The sequence below is a fragment of the Hemiscyllium ocellatum genome, chromosome 30, assembly GCF_020745735.1.
Source record: "Hemiscyllium ocellatum isolate sHemOce1 chromosome 30, sHemOce1.pat.X.cur, whole genome shotgun sequence".
In the NCBI taxonomy this organism is placed as follows: Eukaryota; Metazoa; Chordata; class Chondrichthyes; order Orectolobiformes; family Hemiscylliidae; genus Hemiscyllium; species Hemiscyllium ocellatum.
The window spans coordinates 7,144,459-7,170,156 of record NC_083430.1 but is presented as its reverse complement, the minus strand read 5'-3'; the positions used below and the strand labels follow the sequence as shown (position 1 = coordinate 7,170,156).

The following is a 25,698-nucleotide window of genomic DNA, read 5'->3' as shown; positions in this document are numbered from 1 at the left end:
GATGATACTACACTTCCTGGCACATGACTGGCATGAATATTACTTGCCGCATCACAGTCAAAATTCAATATTGTCTTTGTTTTTCTGTAAACTGATCAGGACTACATAAATATCTGAGGAGTTACAAATGGGATTGAACACTGGCAAGTGTGCCACTTTCTGACATGGTGATGGAGCAAAGGTATTTAATAAAGCAGCTGAAGAGGGTTGAATCTAGGACACTGCCTAAGGAACTCCAGCACTGTGTCCAGGGAATGAGGGGATTGGTCTTTAATAACCACAACCGTCTTATTTGTATTAGCAATGACTCTAGACAGTATAGGAATTTCCTGTAATTCCGATTGATTTCCATCTTATTTGGGCTCTCAGTCAAATGCTGCATTAATATCAAGGGCAATCATTCATCCCTTAATTTCTAACATTCAGCCTTCCTGCCCACATTTGGACTAAAGTTATAATGAAATTTAGAGACTGGCGGAACCCAACCTGAGCATTAGTGACAAGCTATTGCTGAGTAAGTGTACATACAAGCACAGTTTCATAACTTTTTCTGTTACTTTGCTCATTATGATAAAAGGAGGAGAGGGCTGATTAGGTACTCAAAAGGGGACTTATACATGGAGGCTGGTGCATGGCCAAGGATCGAATGTATAATTTGCATCCTTAAAGAAGGTTGTTGTAAAAGTTGAAGTAATTAAGACATTCAAAGGATTTTAAATTGATAAGGACAAGGTATTGGATAGGCATCCTGTACTGAAAGTTTGTACTGTACTGGAATCAAATAAGATGCATAAAAGGGTAGTGAGAGTGGCCGTAATTTTCCAGTCTTCCTTAGACTCGGAGTGATGTCAAAGGACTAGACCTTGCAAACTATGCTCAAGAAAGGGCATAACGTTCAGCCTGGCAGCTACAGACCCAGTCAGGTAAACCTTGGCAGTGGGAAACTTCCACAAATGGTAACTTGGGGCAAAGCTAATTGTCAGTTGGATAAATTTGTGTTAATTAAGGAAACCCAGGACAGATTTCTGGGAAAATCATGTTGAGCTTTTGAGGTTTTGATGAGGATAATCCTGTTGATGTGCAGTATCTCACCTTTAAAAAGGAATTTGATGACATCAGGCTTATGAGAAAAGTGCAATAAAAAGGAGTGCTGACATGGATTCAAAATTGTTTTAGTGAGAGAACCAAGAGTTATGTTTGAGACTGAAGTAAGGCTTATAATGGATTTTCCCAGGAGTTGGTGTCAGTACTCTACTCTTCCTTTTAAGTATATACTAAAATCCAAGACCTTGGTGTAGAGGGCATAATTTCAACACTCGTGGATCAAAGTGTTTTGAGTTATGACATGGTAGTATGGAATTTCAAAATAGTATAGATACGATGATGGAATGGGCAAACAAGTGGCAGATGAGATTTAATGCATAGAAATTTGAAATTATTCGTTTTGGGAGATAGAATGCAGAAACAATACAAATTGAAAGGAACTTACAGAGGATGCAAGAACAGAGGCACCCGGTTTATGTTGAAGGTGATAGGACAGGCAGAGTGAATCGTTAATACAGCATACAGAATCCAACTAGGCTTTATTGTGATAGTTACTTCTTATTGTGAGTATTTTATGTGTTGAAAGCCAACACTTTGTGAAAGTGGCAATGTTGTAACATTCAGGTACAGAGAGGGTCAAGAGTAGTTAGGTGGTAACATTCAATTTTGCCCTGCAATAGGACAAATACAACCAAAGTTTGTTGACATTTTAGCTGGGCACTCAGGGCAGTTCAGAGGTCACTAAAAAGCAACTAGGATCACAAATAATTGGAAGAGGGGACGGGTGCAGATTCCATGTTAAGTGCTGATTTTCGTAACACTGTGTCGAGTTATACTGAGTCAACACTGGGATTTTATTATTCTATGAGTCTGCAGTCCCTGGGAGACATCAAGATTAGTTAAATAGCTAAGTGTACTTGGGGCTCAGGAAAAAGCATATGGAAAGATTTATTTTGGTGGAGCTAGCTCATGAGTGGCTCAGAAACCTCAGAGCATGAAATCAGCAATAAAACTGAGACAGTGGAGTTGAAAGGCCATAAGCAGCACTTAGAGTCATAGAGATGTACAGCATGGAAACAGACCCTTCCGTCTCCAACCCGTCCATGCCAGCCAGATATCCCAACCCGATCTACTCCGACCTGCCAGCACCCGGCCCATAACCCTCCAAACCCTTCCTATTCATATACCCATCCAAATGCCTCTTAAATGTACCAGCCTCCACCATTTCTTTTGGCAGCTCATTCCATACACGTACCACCCTCTGCATGAAAAAGTTGCCCCTTTTATATCTTTCCCCTCTCACCCTAAATTTATGCCCTCTAGTTCTGGACTCCCCGGCCCCAGGGAAAAGACTTTGTCTATTTATCCTATCCATGCCCCTCATAATTTTGTAAATCTCTATAAGGTCACCCCTCAGCCTCCAATGCTCCAGGGAAAACAGCCCCAAGCCTTTCTCCATAACTCAAATCCTCCAACCCTGGCATCATCCTTGTAAATCTTTTCTAAACCCTTGCAAGTTTCACATCTTTTCGATAGGAAAGAGACCAGAATTGCACACAATATTCCAACAGTGGCCTAACCAATGTCCTGTACAGCTGCAACATGATGTCCCAACTCCTCTAATCAATACTCTAACCAATAAAAGAAAGTAAACCAAGTGCTTTCTTCACTATCCGATCTACCTGCAACTCCACTTTCAAGGAGCTATGAACCTGCACTCCAAGGTCTCTTTGTTCAGCAACACTCCCTAGGACCTTACCATTAAGTGTATAAGTCCTGCTAAGATTTGCTTTCCCAAAATGCAGCACCTCGCATTTATCTGAATTAAACTCCATCTGCCACTTCTCGGCCCATCTGGTCAAGATCCTGTTGTAATCTGAGGTAACCTTTTTCACTGTCCACTACACCTCCAATTTTGGTGTCATCTGCAAACTTACTAACAGTACCTCTTATGCTCACATCCAAATTATTAATGTAAATGACAAAAAATAGAGGACCCAGCACCGATCCTTGTGGCTCTCCACTAGTCACAGGCTTCCAGTCTGAAAAACAACCCTCCACCACCACCCACTGTCTTCTACCTTTGAGCCTTACTTGTTGCAATTGTGCAAAATTAGAAAAGCCAGGGCAATCTTTAGATGGTAAAGGACGCCATTTGATGAAGAGCTGGATTTTTTTTTAACATGTGAATAGGTGTTCAAGTGCACTTGAAGTCTAGGGGAGTGTGGATCCAGAAAGGTAGACGATCAAGCATAACAGGAGCAGTCATCTAGATAGTTCATGACAGTCCAGCTCTTGAGAAGGAATTTCAAGGCCAGTTCTGCAAAATTAAACCTTACAATCATCTGGGGTTTAATGAAATTTGATAACTTATTAAAGGGCAGAAGTGGAATTGAGATTGAGATGAAACGTTTAGAGGGATATGGGCCAAACACAGACACATGGAAGTTGTTTGATTTGAGAAGTCTGGTTCAACATGGACAAGTTGGAACAAAGAGTGTGCTGTATGTCTCTGAGTCTTTGAGATCAGCCGTGATTGTATTAAATGATGGAACAAGTTTAAGGGGCTGAATTGCCTACTCCTGCTCAATGTTCTTGGAGATTAGATTTTTATAGATTAGATTCCCGACAATGTGGAAACAGACCCTTCAGCCCAACCAGTCCACACCGACTGTTAATATGTTCTTAATGTTTTGGGGGAAGTTGCTTGGAAATCCAGAGGTATTTGGTCACAATATATTACCTTTATTTACCGCATGCTAATTTAATGTGTTAGAAATAAGTTGCATGTGTAATATAGATTGTATTACAGTGCTAGGTCACCATCAAGGCCCCACCTTCTCAACCTGTCCCATTCCTCTGAAGCGTGGTGACTCTCAGGTTAAACTCACCACTTGTCTGTGTAATGAGCCAGCTTCTATAGTCACCTGTGACTATCAGTGACTTTCACCATATATGATAAAGTATGGTCATTTGTGTGGAATCTAGTTGCTTCATACCGGTGGTATATTGTTTGGATATCACATTTTGCCCATTTTAAAGGGAATGGATTGTTGATCTCAAACCAGATCATATTACAAAGTTAATTGACTAGTCTAGAATCATAACATAATTACTGGATACATAAAGTTCAAAAGTAAAGAAGTTGTATTGAACTTGTATAGTACATTGGTGTGGCTCAGCTGGAATGTTGTGTTGGCTTATGAGTATCACCATTAGGAAGGATGTGAAGGTAGCTTTCATCAGCCCTGCCATCCCAATATGGTTTATTTTGGTTTGTTCCTTTATACTCAACATGCAGAGCTGTGAAACCATTGTAGCCATTGTTTGCACAATCCCTAAATATTTGGCCTTCCTAACTTTTGGGGAGGTTTATTCCTTTTGTCAAAAAGTCAGAGAAAATTATGACCTGGAAGTTCATGTCGGTCTTTCTCTTGACACATACTGCTCCAGCTGTCAGGACTAATTGAGATTGTTCAATCTTTGGCAGTCCTATGTTTTCCAAAAGAGCTACATTAAAAACAAATAGATTTTATTGCCACGGAATCAAACCGTGTCGAGTTGAGAACAGTTGCCAGATACTCCGGTTTGATGCTGGAAGACACTCGTCATTAAAGCGAGTGATAGATTGCATTATAGTCCCTGCTCGATTGAATCGCCAAACTGTCCGCTGTTGCTGATATTTCAGTCCGTAAGTACTTGGTTGAAAGCAGAATGAACGGTGCCTTATCTAGGCCATTTGTAAAAACATTTGCTGCCGGGAAGGGGGGTCGATGGAGCTGCGCGATCCGTAGCCGGTACAGATGATAGTTGGGAGCGATCCTGGCTTGAGCAGCTCTCGGTTGAGCACTGAGCGAGTGCCGGCGAAAATGTCCTCATTGCGAGCGGTGCGTTCACACGCACTAAGGGCAATCTGGGAAAGAAGTTGTTCCGAGAAGTGAAAGGGCTGGGAAAAATGAAGAGAAAAAGACATCGGTCATCAGACTAAACATGGTCTGAAAGGATAGTTTCACTAACGAGCGTTTTTTAATAGTAGTGAGTGTGGGAGCCCTATGGTGATGCGCGAATGTTAGGGTCATGTCTGTTATGATTGATCTAACACTTGATATCAGTGTTTCCTCTTTATCACTGAACAGTGTTTAGATGGTCGCTCATTTACGCAGAATGAAAGGAGGCTGCAGTCTGATCTCTCGTATCTATCTCTCCATCCCTGTCTGTTTTATCACAGGGATTCTGGTCCAGGGAGCTGGGACCCTCAGGGATGTGAAACCGTGCAAACACAAGCATCTCACACGAAATGTCTTTGTAATCAACTGGCCACTATCGCCATCTTAGCCCAGAAACCGAGAGATTCGGTGAGTATTGTACAAAACATAAAACGCCTGATTGCATATCACACCTCCAAGCTGTTTTGGAATTCATATTTTCTCGTATATTTCAGAGATTAGCTTATGTGTCTGTTGAGCATTCCTGGAAAAGAGGCCAGTATTGTATCACTAAGGTTATGTTATACAAACCGCATACTCTGTGGATGTCTTTGTTATGTACATTGCCGTAAAAAATAAATCACGGCTCAAGGTATTTTTATACAAAATGTTGCACTAAATGAAGGTTTTCATTTCAACATGTATCATAAAGATTGTTGTGAAAATTAAAAGCGTTAACACGCTGTGCTAGTAGTATCATACATACTCACCCCTGTTGACCATGAACTTTCACACTTTTGGGGTGGCATTGGGGGCGTGACGTGAACTGCCGCGCTCGGGGGTGATATATCCGTCATTACTCCAATGTTAAAACAAATCGACGATTCAGTGAAGAATTAGAAAACAGTATTCAAACTAGTTTTTGAAAGGTGATGTTCTGAAAAATAAATGCTGTTGTGTTATGACTTAACGTAGTTTTGTAGTGAAGAATTCACGGATAATTTGTTTTTGGTTAGAACTAGTTTCAAAGTCCCACATTTAAGCTAGGGCCCTACAATGTTCAGCAGACTTTCAATGGGCCTGTTCCTTAATTAAATAAGCAAAGGTACTTCGAACAATCTAAAAGAGGTACATAAATTTACCGTAAAGAATATTAAGTCAATAGGAAATGCCTGAACTGATAATGCATTTCAAACAGGTTTGTGGCCTTAGGGGTTTTCTATGATGTATAAAAACATTACTAGGAAATAAATAAATGGCATTGGATTACTGTGATGCTTTAGGTTTTTAACATTATTTTGTTCATTGAAATTTATTTGAACATTGCATTTTTTATGAGGTACTTTTCATCCAAAAGTTGAATGCTGAGAAGTTATAGCAGCAGTATTGAAACAGACTTATTTGGTACATGCCACAACGATTAAAATTATTCTATCACAAAATGATGTCACAAGGACTTGCTCTATGGCTCCTGAGGCCACTTTCTAAGTAATGGTTTCATATTTCAGTTTGGTTTCTCTGATATTCTTGTGACAGTGACTTTAATAACTTCTGTTGTTGAAACTATTAGGCATGCATTTAGATACAAGTTGGGCTGTGATTATGCAGTTGTTTTCTGTCTGAGTATACTGCATCATAAGGTGTGTTTCCACAGCCAAAGGCCTTGTAATTGAATCTCAACATAGAAGTAAAGTTATTGCGATGCATTTAGACCATTGGTATTGCAAATCAAATTTCATCTTTGTTTTTGTAAAGGTTAAGATAAAAATATAAAAATGGTGTTTGATAACAATTGCTGCAGTTCAGTGCTTGGAGTCACTGTGAGCTATAGCCAGAACTGATAATCAATTGAAATGTTTTAAATTTTGAGCATACGCTGTAAAAGATTTATTCTCTTTCACATAGATCATTTAAGAGTATGTTTTGACATTGCTAGCCTCTTCACCAACATCCTACTCAAGGAAACGGTTGATATTTGCCCTATGTTACTATATTGTTGCACCAATGTGCTATCAGTATCCAATTTTGTTTTCATAGAACCAATGAATTGAGCAATTCGTGCAGTTGAATTCAGTTCTAATGACATCACATAAACCTAAATGTGTGGCCATGGGACCCCTTCGAGGTCCAACCTTTACTAACATTTTCTTGGTTACCATGGGAAGCATGTTTTTGATTAGATTAGATTAGACTTACAGTGTGGAAACAGGCCCTTCAGCCCAACAAGTCCACACCGACCCGCCAAAGCGCAACCCACCCATACCCCTACATTTACCCTTACCTAACACTACGGGCAATTTAGCATGGCCAATTCACCTGACCCGCACATCTTTGGACTGTGGGAGGAAACCGGAGCACCCGGAGGAAACCCAAGCAGACACAGGGAGAATGTGCAAACTCCACACAGTCAGTCGCCTGAGGCGGGAATTGAACCCAGGTAACAGCCAGGAAACACAGCATTATGTCAACCGGGAGCTGCATACTTACACTTTTCTAGGCAGAGAAGAAGTCACAAAGTAGATGATATCAGCTTGGGAATGTGACCCTGATAAACAAAGGGAGCCTCATCAAACAGAGTGCTCACTCTTTCCTGCCCGCTTTATAGCCCAAGCTGTTAAAGCCGTCTGGACATCTTCTTTCCACCTTCTACATTAACACACATTATTGTGACAGAGATAGACTGAGGTCTGAAGTGGCCATCAGCTGGCAACTTAAGAGCTTCATCTGACCTAAAGGTAGGCAGGCTGCCTGATAGATTACCTGCTCACTGTAATAATAATATCTCAGGAGTAGGAAGAAAGGTATGGGTTGGTCACCCTCAATAGTTTACCTTATGCAAATAAACCAATGGAAATCCATAATATTCACCCATCCCCACCACACCCCCATTTTAGAGAGGAGATAGTGCTAAAAAAAATCACAGAATTATATTAGAACTAAGAGGCTGAATCTTTCATGAAAGATTGAACATGCTAAGGATCTTTTACTTTCTCTTGAAAGGGAACCTGATTGAAAACTTTACGATTATCTAACAAGTTGATAAGCTAGATATAGAGAAAACATTTATGTTATAACAATAACTACATTTCAAAATATTTTCATTTGCTGTAAAGTTTTGAGATGTCTTTACGTTGTGAAAGACAAGAGAGAAGACAAGTTTTTCTCTTTTCCATACGGGAAAGACAGGAATTACAGATTGTCATTAAATCCATAAGTGCATTCAGGAGACCCTTCTTTACCCCCTGAGGTTATTTAGAGTATGAAGTTCACTAGCAAGAAAAATTAGGAACCATACAGTGGTACAGCATAGAAGGTTCGTTGAATCTGCATTGGTTTTATGAATGTCAATCTATCCTCTCTGCTGTTTCTCTTTATTGATGCAATTTTTCTTTTTAAAGCATTCATTCAATTCCATATTGAAGTTACTATTGAATCTTTATCCACCCAGTCTATTAAACAGCACATTCCAAATCCTAACTACTCATTGCATACAAACTTATTTGCTGATGAAAAATCATCATAAAATCGTGGAAACAGGCCCAACAAATCCACACCAAGTGTATCCCACCCAGACCCATTCCCCTTCCCTATTGCTCTATATTTCCCCTGGCTGATGCACCTAACCTACACATCCCTGAGCACTATGGGCAATTTAGTTTGACCAATCCACATAACCTGTACATCTTTGGGTTATGGGAGGAAACCGGAACACCCAGAGGAAACCCACGCAGACACAGGGAGAACGTACATAGACAGTCGCACGAGGCTGGAATGGAATGAAACCCAGGTGTGTGGCGCTGTGAGGCCACAACGCTAGCCACTGTGCCACCTCAAATCTGGTTGATTTGCCGATTACTTTAAATCTGTACCCTCTGGTTTTCAAAAATTAAGTCTTTGAAAAAAAAATTATTGCAGCTTACATAAATTCATTTATGGTATACTTATTAAGTGTACAAAGATACAAGAATTAGAATAATTTATCAATGCATTATCTCCAATACCATGAGCTTTAATTTTGCTTACTAATCTCTTATGTGAAATCTTGTCAATAGCCTTTAGCAAGTCCAGGTACACAGTATTTATTGATTCATCTTTTTCACTCTACTGATCACATCCTCAAAAAAATTCAGAAGATTTGTCAAGCATGATTTCCCTTGAATGAATTGTAGGGTTCTGCTTTGCAATCAGCTATTTTCTGATTTTAAGTGGTTCAAATCAGCCCTAGATCCAGGGAATGTGAAGTAAAGAAGGCAGTAGAGAGGTGTATCAGGGCAAACTATCTCTACATTTATTTAAATACAAATGGTAAGTATAATACAAGAAATATAGGTAAATGCCAATAAATAGGGAAATTGACACAATCAACTATACAGAGGATAGAAATACTATAAAATACACTATTAGATAGATTAAACATTATTAGAACCCCCCCCAAATAAACAGTTTTAATCACAGAATTTTTAATCAAGCTTCCTACACTTGGCATCCCAATGCACTGTCAACATCCCCTCCCTGCCTAGCTACGTCAGAACTTCGAGGTCTCAGGAGTTTCAGCTCACCACTGAGGAAACGTGGTTTTGAAATAAGCCTGGCTGTTCCAGCTTGCTGTATCTGGAGGCTGTTTGAAGACTTCAGACTGCGCAGCTTTCCAGTTTGGGTTGAATCCGCAGGTGCAGTAAGGTGTGTATTGCATCCATCAGGCAAGTACTTGGTTTTCTTTACTTTCTGCTGGTTTTGCAGCTCCGGTTTTCAATTCAGGATATGTCTGAGGTCTCGTGTCAGTCACATTGGTGGGTTTGCCGTGTTTTTCGGTTCTTGGATCTGCTAGTTGTGATCAGTTGCAGTTGGTTTTCCTGGTAGTTCTTGCTCGGAAGCTCTCGGAGCGTTCTTGGATTGTTCTAAGAATTGCTGTTTGGAATCACTCCCAGGAAATAGGCTCTTGGATAAAGCTGCTGGAATTTGCTGTCTCGGGTCAGACTGAGGCCTACAATTATACTGATTGTGGGTCCTAAGTCTGTGTTGTCCCTTATGTTTCTGTTGTTCCTTCTGAAGTCAACTTATTTTCCCAATTGTTATGAGTATGTGTGAATGGGCTTTGATTGAAGTTAGTAGTCATGATTTGGAGATGCTGGTGTTGGACTGGGGAATACAATGTTAAAAATCGCACAACACCAGGTTATAGTCCAAGAGGTTTAACTAGAAGCACTAGCTTTTGGAGTGCTGCTCCTTCATCAGGTGGTTGTGAGCAGCGTCGCTCCGAAAGCTAGTGTGCTTCCAATTAAACCTGTTGGACTATAACCTGGTGTGTGATTTTTAACTTTGATTGAAGTTGAATGTCTAGTCCCTCTATAGGCTCCTTACAGTCTCTGCTGGGTAGCGCTAGGTGTAAAAATTGTCTGGGATTAGAGTCTGTTACGTTTGGTTAATTGTTCTTTTAGAGAGGAGGTGTAAATTAGAATTCCAGGCTGAACAGTAGTCCCATACAGAAATCCCCATTCTGATGCCTCTGTTGTGTGTTTGCTGCAGCCTCCTTAGTCCAGGGCATTGCCCAGTATTTTAGATATTGGAAACGTGTCTTGTCCAATATCAAGATGATGGGAATTTTTGCTCGATCCTGCAGAATCCATGCTGACTTGGAGCAATTCTGTGACCACTTGCCAAATGCTTAGTTATTACATTCTTAATAATTGAATCCAGCATTTTCTCTACCACCACTGTCGGACTAACCACCTGTAATTCCCCATTTTCTCTCTCCTGCCTTTTTAAAAAAGTGGTGTTAAAAAAGTAGCTACCCGCCAATCCACTGGCACTCTTCTAAAGTTTAAAGAATGCTGAAAAATAATCATTAATGCATCCACTGTTTCTAGAGCCACTTCCTAAAGTACTCTGGGTTGCAGAGCATCAGGCTGTGAGGTCTTATCCGGTTTTAATCCCATCGATTTCCCCAATATCATTTCTTGACTAATAAAGATTTCCTTCAGTTCCTCCTCCGTGCTTGACCTTCTGAATCATCATAGAATCAGTACAGTGTGGAAACAGACCATTCAGCCCAACAAGTCCATACAGACTCTTGGAAGAGCATCCCTCCCAATCCCCCACCCCCCCCCCACCTCCAATCACTCTGCATTTCACATGGCTACTCCACCTAATCTGCAAATCCTTAGACATTATGGGCAATTTAGCATGGCCAATCCACCTTCACTTGAATATCATTGGACTGTGGGAGGAAATTGGAGCACTCTAAGGAAACCCATGCAGATGCGGATAGAATGTGCAAACTCCACAAAGACAGTCACCCATGGCTGGAATTGAACCCGAATCCCTGGCACTGTGACATAGCAGTGCTAACTACTGAGCCACTGTGCTCTGTTCCCCAGTGTTTGCAGAAGGTTATTTGTATCCTTAGTGAAGACAGATCCAAAGCCTTTGTTTAACTGATCTGCCGTCTCTTTGTCCATTACAAATTCACCTGATTCTAACTGTAAGGAAGCTACATTTGTCTTCACCAGTCTTTTTTTCTCTTCTTGTATCTGTAGAAGCTTTTGCAGTCAGTTTTTTTTTATGTTTAATGCAAGCTTACTTTCATATTCTATTTTCACCTTTCTGAATTAAATCCTCTGTCCTCTGCTGAATTTTATGTTTCTCTCAATGCTCAGGTTTGCTGCTTTTTCTGGGTAATTTATATGCCTCGTCTTCAACTTTAGCACTACCCCTGCTTTCCCTTGTACGCCATGGTTGAGCCATCTTCCCTGTTTTACTCGATATATTGGTGGAGGGAACAATCCCTCGTATGTTCTAAGAAATCCTCCTCCATCGCATTGCTACAAGTTTGGCTAGTCCAATCAATAGGAAGATTGAAGTCACCACAATAACTGCTGGACCTTACTGCCTGCATCTCTAATTTCTTCGCGACGGCTGGTGGGTAAGTTTGGTCGTTTATTTAATAGTTAAAAATTTAAAGTTTTCCTTCAAAAAAGCGGTAGCAGACCCGGAAGGCGCGCTAGGTTACCTGGGTAAGGTTTTTTTTTTCTCTCCCCTTATTTAAAGGCGTAGGCGAGTCACCCGAGGCACTACACGAGTAGTGCCTCCCACCCTTCCACCTCCTCTAACCTAATAATAAGACCAATTGTGACTAGCGGGTAAGTGCTGCATTTTCCTTGTTTGTTTCTTTAGATTTAGTTGGTTTTTGTTTTTTTTTTAAGGAAAGCTTACTTTTAGAGGGATGGCAGTGCAGAGAGGGCAATGTTCCTCTTGCAACATGTATGAGGTGAGGGAAGCCATCAGCGTCCCTGCTGAGTACACTTGCAAGAAGTGCACCCATCTCCAGCTCCTCCAAACCCGTGTTAGGGAACTGGAGCTGGAGTTGGATGAACTGCGGATCATTCGGGAGGCAGAGGAGGTCATAGATCGGAGCTATAGGCAAGTAGTTACTCCGAAAGTTCAAGATAGATGGGTGACAGTGAGGGGGAGTGGGAGGAGGAAGCCAGTGCAGGGACCCCCTGCGGTCATTCCCCTCAAGAACAAGTATACCGTTTTGGATACTTGTGGGGGGGATGACTTACCAGGGGTAAGCAACGAGGTTCAGGCCTCTGGCACGGAGCCTGGCCCCGTTGCTCAGAAGGGTAGGGTGGAGAAAGGTAGAGCAATTGTTCTTGGGGACTCGATAGTGAGGGGTACAGACAGACGGTTTTGTGGGGGCGACAGGGACTCACGTTTGGTATGTTGCCTCCCAGGTGCAAGGGTACGTGATGTCGCTGATCGTGTTTTCCGGGTCCTTAAGGGGGAGGGGGAGCAGCCCCAGATCGTGGTCCACGTTGGCACCAACGATATAGGTAGGAAGAAGGGTGAGGATGTAAGGCAGGCTTTCAGGGAGCTAGGTTGGAAGCTCAGAGTTAGAACAAACAGAGTTGTAGTCTCTGGTTTGTTACCCGTGCCACGTGATAAAGAGTCGAGGAACAGGGAGAGAGAGCAGTTAAATGCGTGGCTACAGGGATGGTGCAGGAGGGAGGGATTCCGGTTTCTGGATAACTGGGGTCCTTTCTGGGGAAGGTGGGACCTCTATAAAAAGGATGGTCTACACTTGAACCTGAGGGGCACCAGTATCCTTGGGGGGAGGTTTGCTAGTGCTCTTTGGGAGGGTTTAAACTAACTCCGCGGGGGCATGGGAACCAGGACTGTAGCTTTAGGGTACAGGACCTTGAGTGTAGGGAGGTTAGGAATAATGCAGCGATCTCTAAGGAGGGTGCCTGTAACCAGAAAGGTGGATTGAAGTGTGTATACTTCAATGCCAGAAGTATAAGGAATAAGGTAGGTGAACTTGCAGCGTGGGTTGGTACCTGGGACTTCGATGTTGTGGCCATTACAGAGACGTGGGTAGAACAGGGACAAGAATGGCTGTTGCACGTTCCAGGGTTCAAATGTTTTAGTAGGATCAGACATGGGGGTAAAAAAGGGGGAGGCGTGGCATTACTTGTCAAAGACAGTATCACAGCAGTGGAATGGACGATGGAAGAGGACTTGCCATCTGAGGTAGTTTGGGCTGAGGTTAGAAATAGGAAAGGTGAGGTCACCCTGTTAGGTGTTTTCTACAGGCCTCCTAATAGTCCTAGAGAAGTAGAGGATAATATTGCGAGGATGATTCAGGAAAAGAGTGAAGGTAGCAGGGTGGTTGTTATGGGGGACTTTAACTTCCCAGATATTGACTGGGAGAGCTATAGCTCGAGTTCATTAGATGGGTCGGTGTTTGTACAATGTGTGCAGGAGGGTTTCCTGACACAATATGTCGACAGGCCAACAAGAGGGGAGGCTATATTGGATTTGGTTCTAGGTAATGAACCAGAACAGGTGTTAGACTTGGAGGTAGGTGAGCACTTCGGGGACAGTGACCACAACTCGGTGACTTTTACTTTAGTGATGGAGAGGGATAATCGTGTGCCGCAGGGCAAGAGCTATAGCTGGGGGCAGGGAAATTATGATGCAGTGAGGCATGACTTAGGATGTGTGGATTGGAAAAACAGGCTTCAAGAGAAGAACACTAATGAGATGTGGGGAGTGTTCAAGGAGCAGCTACTGCGTGTCCTCGATAGGTATGTACCAGTCAGGCATGGTGTAAAGGGCCTTGTGAGGCAGCCGTGGTTTAGTAAGGAATTGGAGTCCCTTGTGAAAGGGAAGAAGGCGGCATATGTAAAGATGAGGCGTGAAGGTTCAGTAGGGGCGATTGAGTGTTATAAGGTAGCCAGGAAGGAGCTAAAGAGGGAGCTAAGAGAAGCGAGAAGGGGACATGAAAAGTCTTTAGCTGGTAGGATTAGGGAAAACCCAAAGGCTTTCTATAGGTATGTCAAGAATAAAAGGATGACTAGGGTAGGTATCGGTCCAGTCAAGGATAGTAGTGGGAAGTTGTGTGTGGAGGCGGAGGAGATTGGAGAGACATTAAATCAGTACTTTTCATCAGTATTCACTCAGGAACAGGACACTGTTGCTGATGTGAATATGGAATCACAAATAATTAGAATGGATGCCCTGGAAATATGCAGGGAAGAGGTTTTGGGAATATTGGAAAGGATGAATATAGATAAGTCTCCTGGGCCTGATGGCATTTACCCCAGGATCCTATGGGAAGCTAGGGAGGAGATAGCAGAGCCATTGGCCTGGATTTTTATGTCGTCGTTGTCAACAGGAATAGTACCAGAGGACTGGAGGATAGCGAATGTGGTCCCATTGTTCAAGAAAGGGAGTAGGGATAGCCCTAGCAACTATAGGCCAGTGAGTCTGACTTCAGTGGTGGGCAAAGTCTTAGAGAGAATGGTAAGGGATAAGATTTATGAACATCTGGGTAGGAATAACGTGATCAGGGATAGCCAGCATGGTTTTGTGAAGGGCAGGTCGTGCCTCACAAACCTTATTGAGTTCTTTGAGAAGGTGACCAAGGAAGTGGATGAGGGTAAAGCAGTAGATGTTGTGTATATGGATTTTAGTAAGGCGTTCGATAAGGTTCCCCATGGTAGGCTAATGCTAAAACTTCGGAGGTATGGCATTGAGGATACATTAGAGGTTTGGATTAGGAATTGGCTGGCTGGAAGGAGACAGAGGGTAGTAGTTGATGGATTATGTTCATCTTGGAGCGCAGTTACTAGCGGTGTACCACAAGGATCTGTTTTGGGACCATTGCTTTTTGTTATCTTTATAAATGATCTAGAGGAAGGACTTGAAAGCTGGGTAAGCAAGTTTGCGGATGACACAAAAGTCGGTGGAGTTGTGGATAGTGAGGAAGGAAGTGGTAGGTTACAGCGGGATATAGATAAGTTGCAGAGCTGGGCGGAAATGTGGCAAATGGAATTCAATGTAGCTAAGTGCGAAGTCGTTCACTTTGGTAGGAATAACAAGATGATGGATTACTGGGCTAATGGTAGGCTACTTGGTAGTGTGGATGAGCAGAGGGATCTTGGTGTCCATGTACACAGATCTCTGAAAGTTGCCACCCAGGTAAATAGTGCTGTGAGGAAGGCATATGGTGTACTGGGCTTTATTGGCAGAGGAATTGAGTTCCGGAGTCCTGAGGTCATGTTGCAGTTGTATAAGACTCTGGTGCGGCCTCATCTGGAGTATTGTGTGCAGTTTTGGTCGCCATACTATAGGAAGGATGTGGAAGCTTTAGAACGAGTGCAGAGGAGGTTTACCAGGATGTTGCCTGGAATGGTAGGAAAATCTTATGAGGAAAGGCTGAGGCACTTGGGGCTGTTCTCATTGGAGAAGAGAAGGTTTAGGGGAGATCTGATAGAAGTGTATAAGATGATTAGGGGTTTAGATAGGGTAGATACTAAGAACCTTTTACCGCTAATGGAGTCAGGTGTTACTAGGGGACATAGCTTTAAATTAAGGGGTGGTAGGTATAGGACAGATGTTAGGGGTAGATTCTTCACACAGCGGGTTGTGAGTTCATGGAATGCCCTGCCCGTATCAGTGGTGAACTCTCCTTCTTTATGGTCATTTAAGCAGGCATTGGATAGGCATTTGGAAGTTATTGGGCTAGTATAGGTTAGGTAGGATTCGGTCGGCGCAACATCGAGGGCCGAAGGGCCTGTACTGCGCTGTATCCTTCTATGTTCTATGTTCTATGTTCTTTTCTGGTACCAGCCCCAAACTCAAAACTACTGTTTGATTGTCTGTACACAACTCCCATGAATGTTTAAAAAGCGTTTTAAAATAATTTTGTTTTTCATTTAAAAATCCCTTTGTGTTCTGCAGCTCTGCAGATGCAGATTCCACATCATCCAGGCTAAGGTCTTTCCTTTCTATTGTGTTAATATCCCCCTTAACCAGTAAAGCCAACCCACCTCCTTTGCTTCCTTCTATCTTACCTGACAATCGAATAACTCTTAATGGTGAATTCCCATCTTTGATCACTCTGGAGCCAGGTGTCTGTGATCCCAATTACATCATATATATTAATAACTGTCTGCGCAATTAATTCATCCACCTCGTTACAAATGTTCCTCATACTGAGACATTGACCCTTCAGGTTTGTTTTTTAGACACTTATTGCCTTTTTAGAATTATGATGTAAGGTGGCCTTTTTTGATTTTTGTCTTTGGTTTCTCTGTTTACCATTTCCACTTTTCTCCTGACTGCCTTTTGTTTCCGTCCCCTTTTTAGTTCTTTCCCACTTCCTGCATTGGTTCCCACTCCTCTGCCATATTAGTTTCAACCTTTCCAAACAGCACAAGCAAACAGTCCTCCCAGGACATTGGTCCCAGTCCTGACCAGGTGCAGACCATCCGATTTGTATTGGTCCCACCTCCCCTAGAACCAATTTCAATGATCCAGGATTTTTGAATCTCTCCCTCTTGCACCATCCCTCAAGCCAATTATTCATCCTAGCTGTCCTGCCATTCCACTCTGATTAGCACTTGGCACTGGTAGCAATCCCAAGATTACTACCTTTGAGGTCCTTCTTTTTAGTTTAACTCTTAATTCCCTAAATTCAGTTTGTAGAATCTTATCCCATTTTCTCCACGATGGCTGTGTTTAACCCTCACCCTCTAGCTGCTTTGAGATATCCTTGACCCTTGCACCAGGGAGACAACGTACCAGCTTGGACTCTCTGCAGCTGCAGAAATGCTTATCTATTTTACTTACAACTGAATCCTCTTTCCCTTTGGCTCTGGCACACTTTTTCTGCCCTCCTGTGTGGCAGAGTATGTCCAGTGAAGTTATTTGGGTGAAACTGAGAAATAATTTGTTCGGGGATCTCAATTCTCTGCAAGAAGATAATGGTAGGGGATTTTAACTTACCAAACATAGACTGTAATTGCCATAGTGTTAAGGGCTTGCGCAGAGTGGAATTTGTGAAGTGTGTACAAGAAAACTTTCTTACTCAATGTGTACCTGCTAGAGAAGGAGCAAAACCTGACCTTATCTTGGGAAATAAGGCAGAGCAAGTGACTGAGGTGTCAACAAGGAAGCACTTTCGGGCCAATGATCATAATTCTGTTAGTTTTAAAATAGTTATGGAAAAGAATAGACCTGATCTAAATTGGAAGAAGGCAAGAACGTTCAAAAGTTGATTGGGGTGGACATTTGCAGGTAAAGGGATGGCTGGAAAGTGGAAACCTTCAAAAATGAAATGAAAGAGTCCAGAGACAATATGTTCCTATTGGTGTAAAGGGCAAGGCTGGAGGTGTAGGGAATGCTGGATGACAAAAGAAATTGAGGCTTTGGTCAAGAAAAAGAAGGAAACATATGTCAGATATAGACAGCAGGGATCGAGTGAATCCCTAAAAGTGTATAAGGGCTGTACGATTATACTTAAGAAGGAAATCAGGAGGGCAAAAAGGAGACATGAGATAGCTTTGTCAGATAGGGTTAAGGAGAATTTAAAGGAATTCTATAAATTCTACATTTTGGGTTTAACAGCGGCACAGTGGCTCAGTGGTTAGCACTACAGCCTCACATTGCCAGGGACCCTGGTTTGATTCGAGCCTCTGGTAACTCTGTGGAGTTTGCATGTCCTCCCCGTGTCTGTGTGGGTTTCCTCTGAGTGCTCCGGTTTCCTCCCACAATCCAAAGATGTGCAGGTCAGGTGGATTGGCCTTGCTCAATTGGCCATAATGTTAGGTGCATTAATCAGAGGGAAATGGGTGGGTGTGGACTTGTTAGGTCAAATGGCCTGGTTCCACACTATAGGGAATCTAATCTAAATGCACTAAGTGTAAAACTGTAACTAGAGAGAGAATAGGGCTCCTTAAAGAAATTAACTGAAGTCCCTCCAATGCAGAATTCCTACATTAAGCCTGCACTAACTCTTCGAAGAGCATCCCAAACAGATTCCATAACCCTGCATTTCCCACGGCTAATTCACCTAATCTGCACATTTTTGGACTTTGGGAGGAAACCGGAATACCCAGGGGATACCCATGCAGACATGGGCAAAGCACACACACTCTACACAGTGACCCAAAGCTGGAATCAAACCTGGATCCCTGGCACTGTGAGGCAGCAGTGCTAACCATTGTGCCAGCCTGTTTGTAATGATTTCTTTTACCATGGAGGTCATCACAGCTCAGGCAGATCCTGATCTCATCTACCATGCACAAACACCTTCACAATTCAGCAACTAACTATTACAAAGACTCAGAACCAGAGCTAACATATTTTTCTCTTTCTTAGTCCAATGAATAGTGTCACATATAATAGTCAATTACTACACTGTTGAGACTTGTTAAATCAAAACAGGAATTGAACCTGAGAACCTTGCAACTGCTTGACTTCTTGGTAAATCAGGCAGCAATTTAGCCTCGAAAACAACTAAGATTCTGTGCCTTTTACTATTTGGCTACCAGCAAAAGGTCAACAAGATTAAATTAGATTTGATTCCCTACAGTGTCCACACCAACCCTCCGAAGAGTAACCCACCGAGACCCATTTCCCTCAGACTAACCTATGGGCAATTTAGCTTGTGCATCTGACCTGCACATCTTTGGACTGTGGGAGGAAACCAGAGCACCTGCAGGAAACCCACCCAGACACTGGCAGAATGTGCAAACTCCACACAGACTGTCACCCAAGGCTGGAATCGAACCTAGGACTCTGGTGCTGTGAGGCAGCAGTGCTAACCACTGAGCCACCATGCTGCCCCTAATCAGAGCTTTACTAAAATTAACAGGAAATTAGCTTTCTGAGCAAAACTACATTATTAGGTAGTGTTTAAATTCACACAGAAAGAACTCTGACTAACTAAGAGAGTCTGGAGCAAATATTATAATTTAAAATCATATTAAATTACATCATCAAAGACCTTAATATAATAACTAGAATGTCACCATGGCAACCAATGAGATTCTAATTTCACACTACTTTCAATTTAATTAAAAACAATTTATTAGCTAAACACAGAACATATTAAACACTTAATCAAAGAAGAAAAGATAAATTACATCATTTGCATTGTTTCTTCTGGCAACTTCTCAAATGACTGCAATCAAGCTAAAGAAAATAAAACTGAAGTGGAAGTTATTCTTCACACTTAAACAAAGCCTTCAACATTTTACAGCAGAACAAATTAAAACAACAGAGCTTGTCATGGCTTGTGTGAACTCTGAGGTCAGAGAAAAAAATACAAAATACATACAGAGTCATATAGCACAGAAGAGGTCCATCAATCCATCTGGTCTATGCCAACTTGACTGCAGGAGTCCCACTTTCCAACATATTTTGATTTGAGTAGAATAAAGACATTGAACATTACAACTTCACAGTATTTAAATTGTTAAAAAGGAGATGGAATATTCTTATCTCTTTTTATCTAAATCAACTTTCAATTTCTGATTCTTTGCTGTTTAATGTCATTTGAATGGAACAATCAATAAAGTATGTCCTTAATTTGATTTTAGCAGTTTGTTTAATCCTGAATACATATGATTTGAAAAGCTCAAGTTGGATTTCTGCCAGACTTCTTCAAGGTTCAGTGCTGAACATTATCTCAAGACATCCTTTGTCTTCTACCTTTGAGCCAGTTCTGTATGTCGGCAGCAATACTATAAAATTGCCATGAGGAAATCTGTCTGTATTTCTGTATGCCTGTGCTTGTGGTTTCAAATCTTTAAATTATTTACCCTATGTCTGGTTCTTAATTTTTAAAGCGTGGATTTGTTACTGGCCCTATCTATGGATCTACGCAAATATAAATCTGTGGGAAACTGAATTCAATTGTTGAACCAGTAAAAAATTAACAAAAAACTAAAGGATATTGTTGTAAGTCAAAATATGAGTGGTGCCTTTCAAAGACGTCATTGTTGCAAAGCACCAGCATGTCTTGAGATAAGCTTCATTGCTGAACCTTGAAGAAGTCTGCAATTTTTTAGAAGATTTGTAGCTCAGGTTGATAAGTCTGTAAGTTAGCTCGCTGAGTTTGAAAGTTTTTTTCAGACGTTTCGTCACCATGCTAGGTAACATCAGTGAGAGCCTCTGGTGAAGCGCTGGTGGTATGTCCCGCCTCTCTCTTCATGGGTCTTTGTTTTTTAAGTGGGTGATGCCATTTCTGGTTCTTTCTTTCAAGGGAAGGTAGATAGGATCTAAGTAGATGTGTTTATTGATGGAGTTCTGGTTAGAATGCCATACCTGTAAGGATTCTCATGCGTGTCTTTGTTTCGCCTGTCTCTCACACACCTCCTAGGACAGGCAAAACAAAGACACTCACGAGAATTCTTAGAGGCATAAAGTTAAAAATCAATTAACAACACCAGGTTATAGTCCAACAGGTTTATTTGTCTTACAATCTTACACTCGACAACCACCTGATGAAGGAGCAGCACTCCAAAAGCTAGTGCTTCCAAATAAACCTGTTGGACTATAACCTGGTGTTGTGTGATTTTTAACGTCGTATACCCCAGTCCAATGCCAGCATCTCCAAATCTTAGAGGCATGGCATTCTAACCAGAACTCCATCAATAAACGCATCGACTTAGATCTTACCTACCTTTCCTTGAAAAAAAAGAACCAGAAATAACGTCACCCACTTTAAGAAACTAAGACCGATGAATAGAGAGGCGGGACATACCGCCAGCGCTTCACCAGAGACTCTCAGTGATGATGTTACCTAATATGGTAGTGAAACGTCTGAAAACAAACCTTCAAGCTCAGTGGGCTAAGATAAGGAGCTAGCTTGAAGACGTCCGGCAGGAATCCAACTTCAGCACAGAAACACAGCGTTGAATGTTGAGAGGTCATGTTGTGGCTGTATAGGACATTGATTGGGCCACTTATGGAATATTGTGTGTGTTCTGGCCTCCCTCCTATAGGTAGGATGTTGTAAAACATGAAAGAATTCAGAAAAGATTTACAAGATGTTGCCAGGGTGCAGGGTTTGAGCGACAGGGAGAAGCTGAATAGGCTGGGGCAGTTTTCTCTGGAGCAATGGATACTGAGGGGTGACCTTATAGATGTTTATAAAATCACGAGGGACATGGATAGGGTACATAGACGAGTCTTTTTCCTGGGTTGGGGGAGTCCAGAACTAGAGGGCTTAGGTTTAGGGTTTAGAGGGATATGGGCCAAATGCTGGCAAATGGAACTATATTAATTTAAGATATCTAGTCGGCATGGATGACTTGGACTGAAGAGTCTGTTTCCATGCTGAACGTCTCTGTGACTCTGAGTCTATTTTAGCTTATTTCTTTTCTTCAGCCAGTTTCCCCTTGCTTCGTTATATACATTCCTACAATTATGTCAGAAATGTGGGGCATTTGATTTGCTTATTGAGAGTATTTCAGGATGGCTGCTTAATTTTTTGATGCAGGACCTTCTACACTCCTTTGCTATCTCCAATTCCTCACATATATTGGTCTCCCACTGTGCCCTGCAATCCATAGATTGGCTTAAGATACCCAAAACTACCCTAGCTGCAGGCTGTAATTGGGCCTGCAACGTGGTATTAAACTGCTCCTGATCCTGCCCATCACCATATCCACTGGCTGTTAGTGCTGATATACTTAGTTAGATCATATAAATCACCATCAAAACTACTGCTGTGTCAAACAGGGGCTGTTTAGACGTGCTAACTGAACTTCAATTTGTAATTCCTGGACTTGATCTCTGTATTTTAAGGTCCTTAACCTCTTTCCTTTCTACTTAATTAACACTTTGGCACTTTCAGGCATAAGTCCTTCCCTTAAGCTAAAAGGTTAATTAACTTGTCAACCTTTACTGTTGTTGTGGTTCTGTTTGCCGAGCTGGGAATTTGTGTTGCAGACATTTTGTCCCCTGTCTAGGTGACATCCTCAGTGCTTGGGAGCCTCCTGTGAAGCGCTTCTGTGATGTTTCCTCCGGCATTTATAGTGGTTTGTCTCTACCGCTTCCAGTTGCCAGTTCCAGCTGTCCGCTGCAGTGGCTGGTATATTGGGTCCAGGGCGATGTGTTTGTTGATAGAATCTGTGGATGAGTGCCATGCCTCGAGGAATTCCCTGGCTGTTCTCTGCTTGGCTTGTCCTATAATAACATGGGCGGCACGGTGGCACAGTGGTTAGCACTGCTGCCTCACAGTGCCTGAGACCCGGATTCAATTCCCGACTCAGGCGACAGACTGTGTGGAGTTTGCACGTTCTCCCCGTGTCTGCGTAGGTTTCCTCCGGGTGCTCCGGTTTCCTCCCACAGTCTAAAGATGTGCGGGTCAGGTGAATTGGCCATGCTAAATTGCCCGTAGTGTTAGGTAAGGGGTAAATGTAGGGGTATGGGTGGGTTGCGCTTCGGCGGGTCGGTGTGGACTTGTTGGGCCGAAGGGCCTGTTTCCACACTGTAAGTCTAATCTAATGGTGTCCCAGTCGAACTCATGTTGCTTGTCATTTGTGTGTATGGCTACTAAGGATAGCTGGTCGTGTCATTTTGTAGCTAGTTGGTGTTCATGGATATGGATCGTTAGCTGTCTTCCTGTTTGCATGAAAGGACTGCACAAAACACTACATAGGACAAACAGGAAGACAGCTAATGATCCGTATCCATGAACACCAACTAGCCACGAAACAACATGACCAGCTATCCTTAGTAGCCACACACACAGATGACAAGCAACATGAGTTCGACTGGGACAACACTACTATTATAGGACAAGCCAAACAGAGAACAGCCAGGGAATTCCTAGATGCATGGCATTCATCCACAGATTCTATTAACAAACACATCGACCTGGACCCAATATACCGGCCACTGCAGCGGACAGCTAGAACTGACAACCGGAAGCGGCAGAGACAAACCACTATAAATGTCGGAGGAAACAACATAGAAGTGCTTCACAGGAGGCTCCCAAGCACTGAGGATGTCACCTAGACAGGGGACGAAACATCTGCAACACAAATTCCCAGCTTGGCAAACAGAACCACAAAAACGAGCACCCAAGCTAAAAAACTTCTCACAAACTTTGAACCTTTAATGTTTCCTGATCTATCCATGTGCAGGATAAACAGTACTATTCATGGAAATGGTAAACGCTTGCCCTTGGTAAGACATCCTACTAATAAATTTTGTGCAGCCACTTTATTTTTTATAAGCTTCAGGCAAGTTTTCAGTTTTCCTTTGAGCCACATCTTGGATGACATCCTTACTGTTCCCAAGCTTTAATGTTATAATTGTATTATGGTGGGTCTCACTGATTTACTACAATGTCATTATGGGTAGCATCCTTCCCAAAATGGAGACAAACAAGACATTGTTGAGATTTTAAGTTGCCCAAAGCAACAGAGTCATAGAAATTTACAGCACGGAAACAGACTCTTTGGTCCAACCTGTCCATGCCGACCAGATATCCTAACCTAATCTAGTCCCATTTGCCAGCACTTCGCCTATATCCCTCCAAACCCTTCCTATTCATATATCCATCCAGATGCCTTTTCATACACGTACCACACTCTGCATGAAAAATTGCCTCTTAGGCCACTTTTAAATCTTACCCCTCTCAGCCTAAACCTATGCCCTCTAGTTCTGGACTCCTCCACCTCAGGGAACACACCTTGTCTATTTATCCTATCCATGCCCCTCATGATTTTATAAACCTCTGTGAGGTCACACCTTAGCCTCCAGCACTGCAGGGAAAACAGCCCAGACTACTCGACCTTTCCCTGGTGCTTAAGTCCTCCAACCCTGGCAACAATGTTTTAAATCTTTTCTGAGCCATTTCGCATTTCACAACATCTTTCTGATCGGAAGGAGACCAGAATTGTACACAATATTCCAACAGTGGCCTAACCAATGTCATGTACAATTGCAACATGACCTCCCAATTCCTGTACTCAATACTCTGACCAATAAAGGAAAGCATACCAAATGCCGCCTTCACTATCCTATCTACCTGCAACTCCACTTTCAAGGAACTATGAACCTGCACTCCAAGGTGTCTTGTTAAGCAACTCTCCCCAGGACCTTACCATTAAGTGTATAAGTCATGTCCTGATTTGCCTTTTGAAAATGCAGCACCTCGTGTTTATCTAAATTAAACTCCATCTGCCACTCCTCTGCCCATTGGACCATCTCATCAAGATTTTGTTATACTCTGAGGTACAACCTTCTTTGCTGTCCACTATGCCTCCAATTTTGGTGTTATCTGCAAACATACTAACTATAACCTCCTATGTTCGCATCCAAATCATTTAAATAATGATGAAAAGTAGTGGACTCAGGCCTCCAGTCTCAAAAGCGACCCTCCATCATCACCCTCTGTCTTCTACCCTCAAGGCAGTTCTGTATCCAGATGGCTCATTCTCCCGGTATTCTATGAGATCTGAACTTGCATTTGGAAACCATGAGGAACCTTATTGAATGCCTTACTGAAGTCCGTATAAATCACATCCACCATTCTGCCCTTATCAATCCTCTTTGTTACTTCTTCAAAGAAAACTTATCAATTTTGTGACACATGATTTCCCACGCACAAAACCATGTTGACTATTACTAATCAGTCCTTGCCTTTCCAATACATGTACATTCTGTCCCTCAGGATTCCCTCCAATAACTTGCCCACTACCAATGTCAGTCTCACCAGTCTCTAGTCACTTGTCTTTTCCTTCCCACCTTTCTTAAATAGTGGCACCACGTTAGCCATCCAATAGTCTGCCTCATCTTATTATCACTTGCCCTCTGAAGGTTACCAGATTCCAGAGGGGCTCCGGCAGTCCTTACAGATTTTACATTTCTAACCCAAGATTTACAGAAATAATGAGATCGCACTGAACTACTTCAGCTAACCATCAAAATTTAGTGACTAATTCACCATCTTTTCATTTAAAGTTTAAATGTTTAATTATTTTGAGTCAGGTACACATCATGATCACCAGATTGCGGAGCAATTTATATGAGGTAACTAAATTAATTGCTAGAATTTGACTATCTTGCAAAGTAAAAACATTTAATTAGCATAAAATATGAATTAATAAACTTTAAAGTAATACCAGGTCAAGTTTCTCAATTTGGCTAATGACAACGGAATCTGAAAAAAAACTCATTGGATTTTCTTGTCAACTTTTGTGGCTTCCGTACAGATATTTATGATCTGTTCAAACTGCTGCTGCTGTACATTGGTGGTGGAGGGAGTGGATGTAGTGCCAATCAAACAGGCTTGTCTTGGATGGTGTCAAGCTTTTTTAAGAATTAGAATCTCTACAGCATGGAAACAGGCCTCTCGGCCCAACAAGTCCACACCGACCATCCGAAGAGTAACCCACTCAGACTCATTCCCCCTACCCTATAT

At 42.2% G+C, this 25,698-nt stretch overlaps 1 protein-coding gene across 1 annotated transcript in view; it reads left to right on the top strand.

The window, feature by feature from the left end:
- Positions 1-25,698, top strand: part of LOC132830132 (adhesion G protein-coupled receptor B2-like) — a 500,291-nt gene that overhangs the window by 265,943 nt on the left and 208,650 nt on the right. The window contains exon 16 of the mRNA XM_060847634.1: positions 5,273-5,399. Coding sequence (XP_060703617.1) covers positions 5,273-5,399 — 127 coding nt within the window. The remainder of the gene's footprint in view (positions 1-5,272; positions 5,400-25,698) is intronic.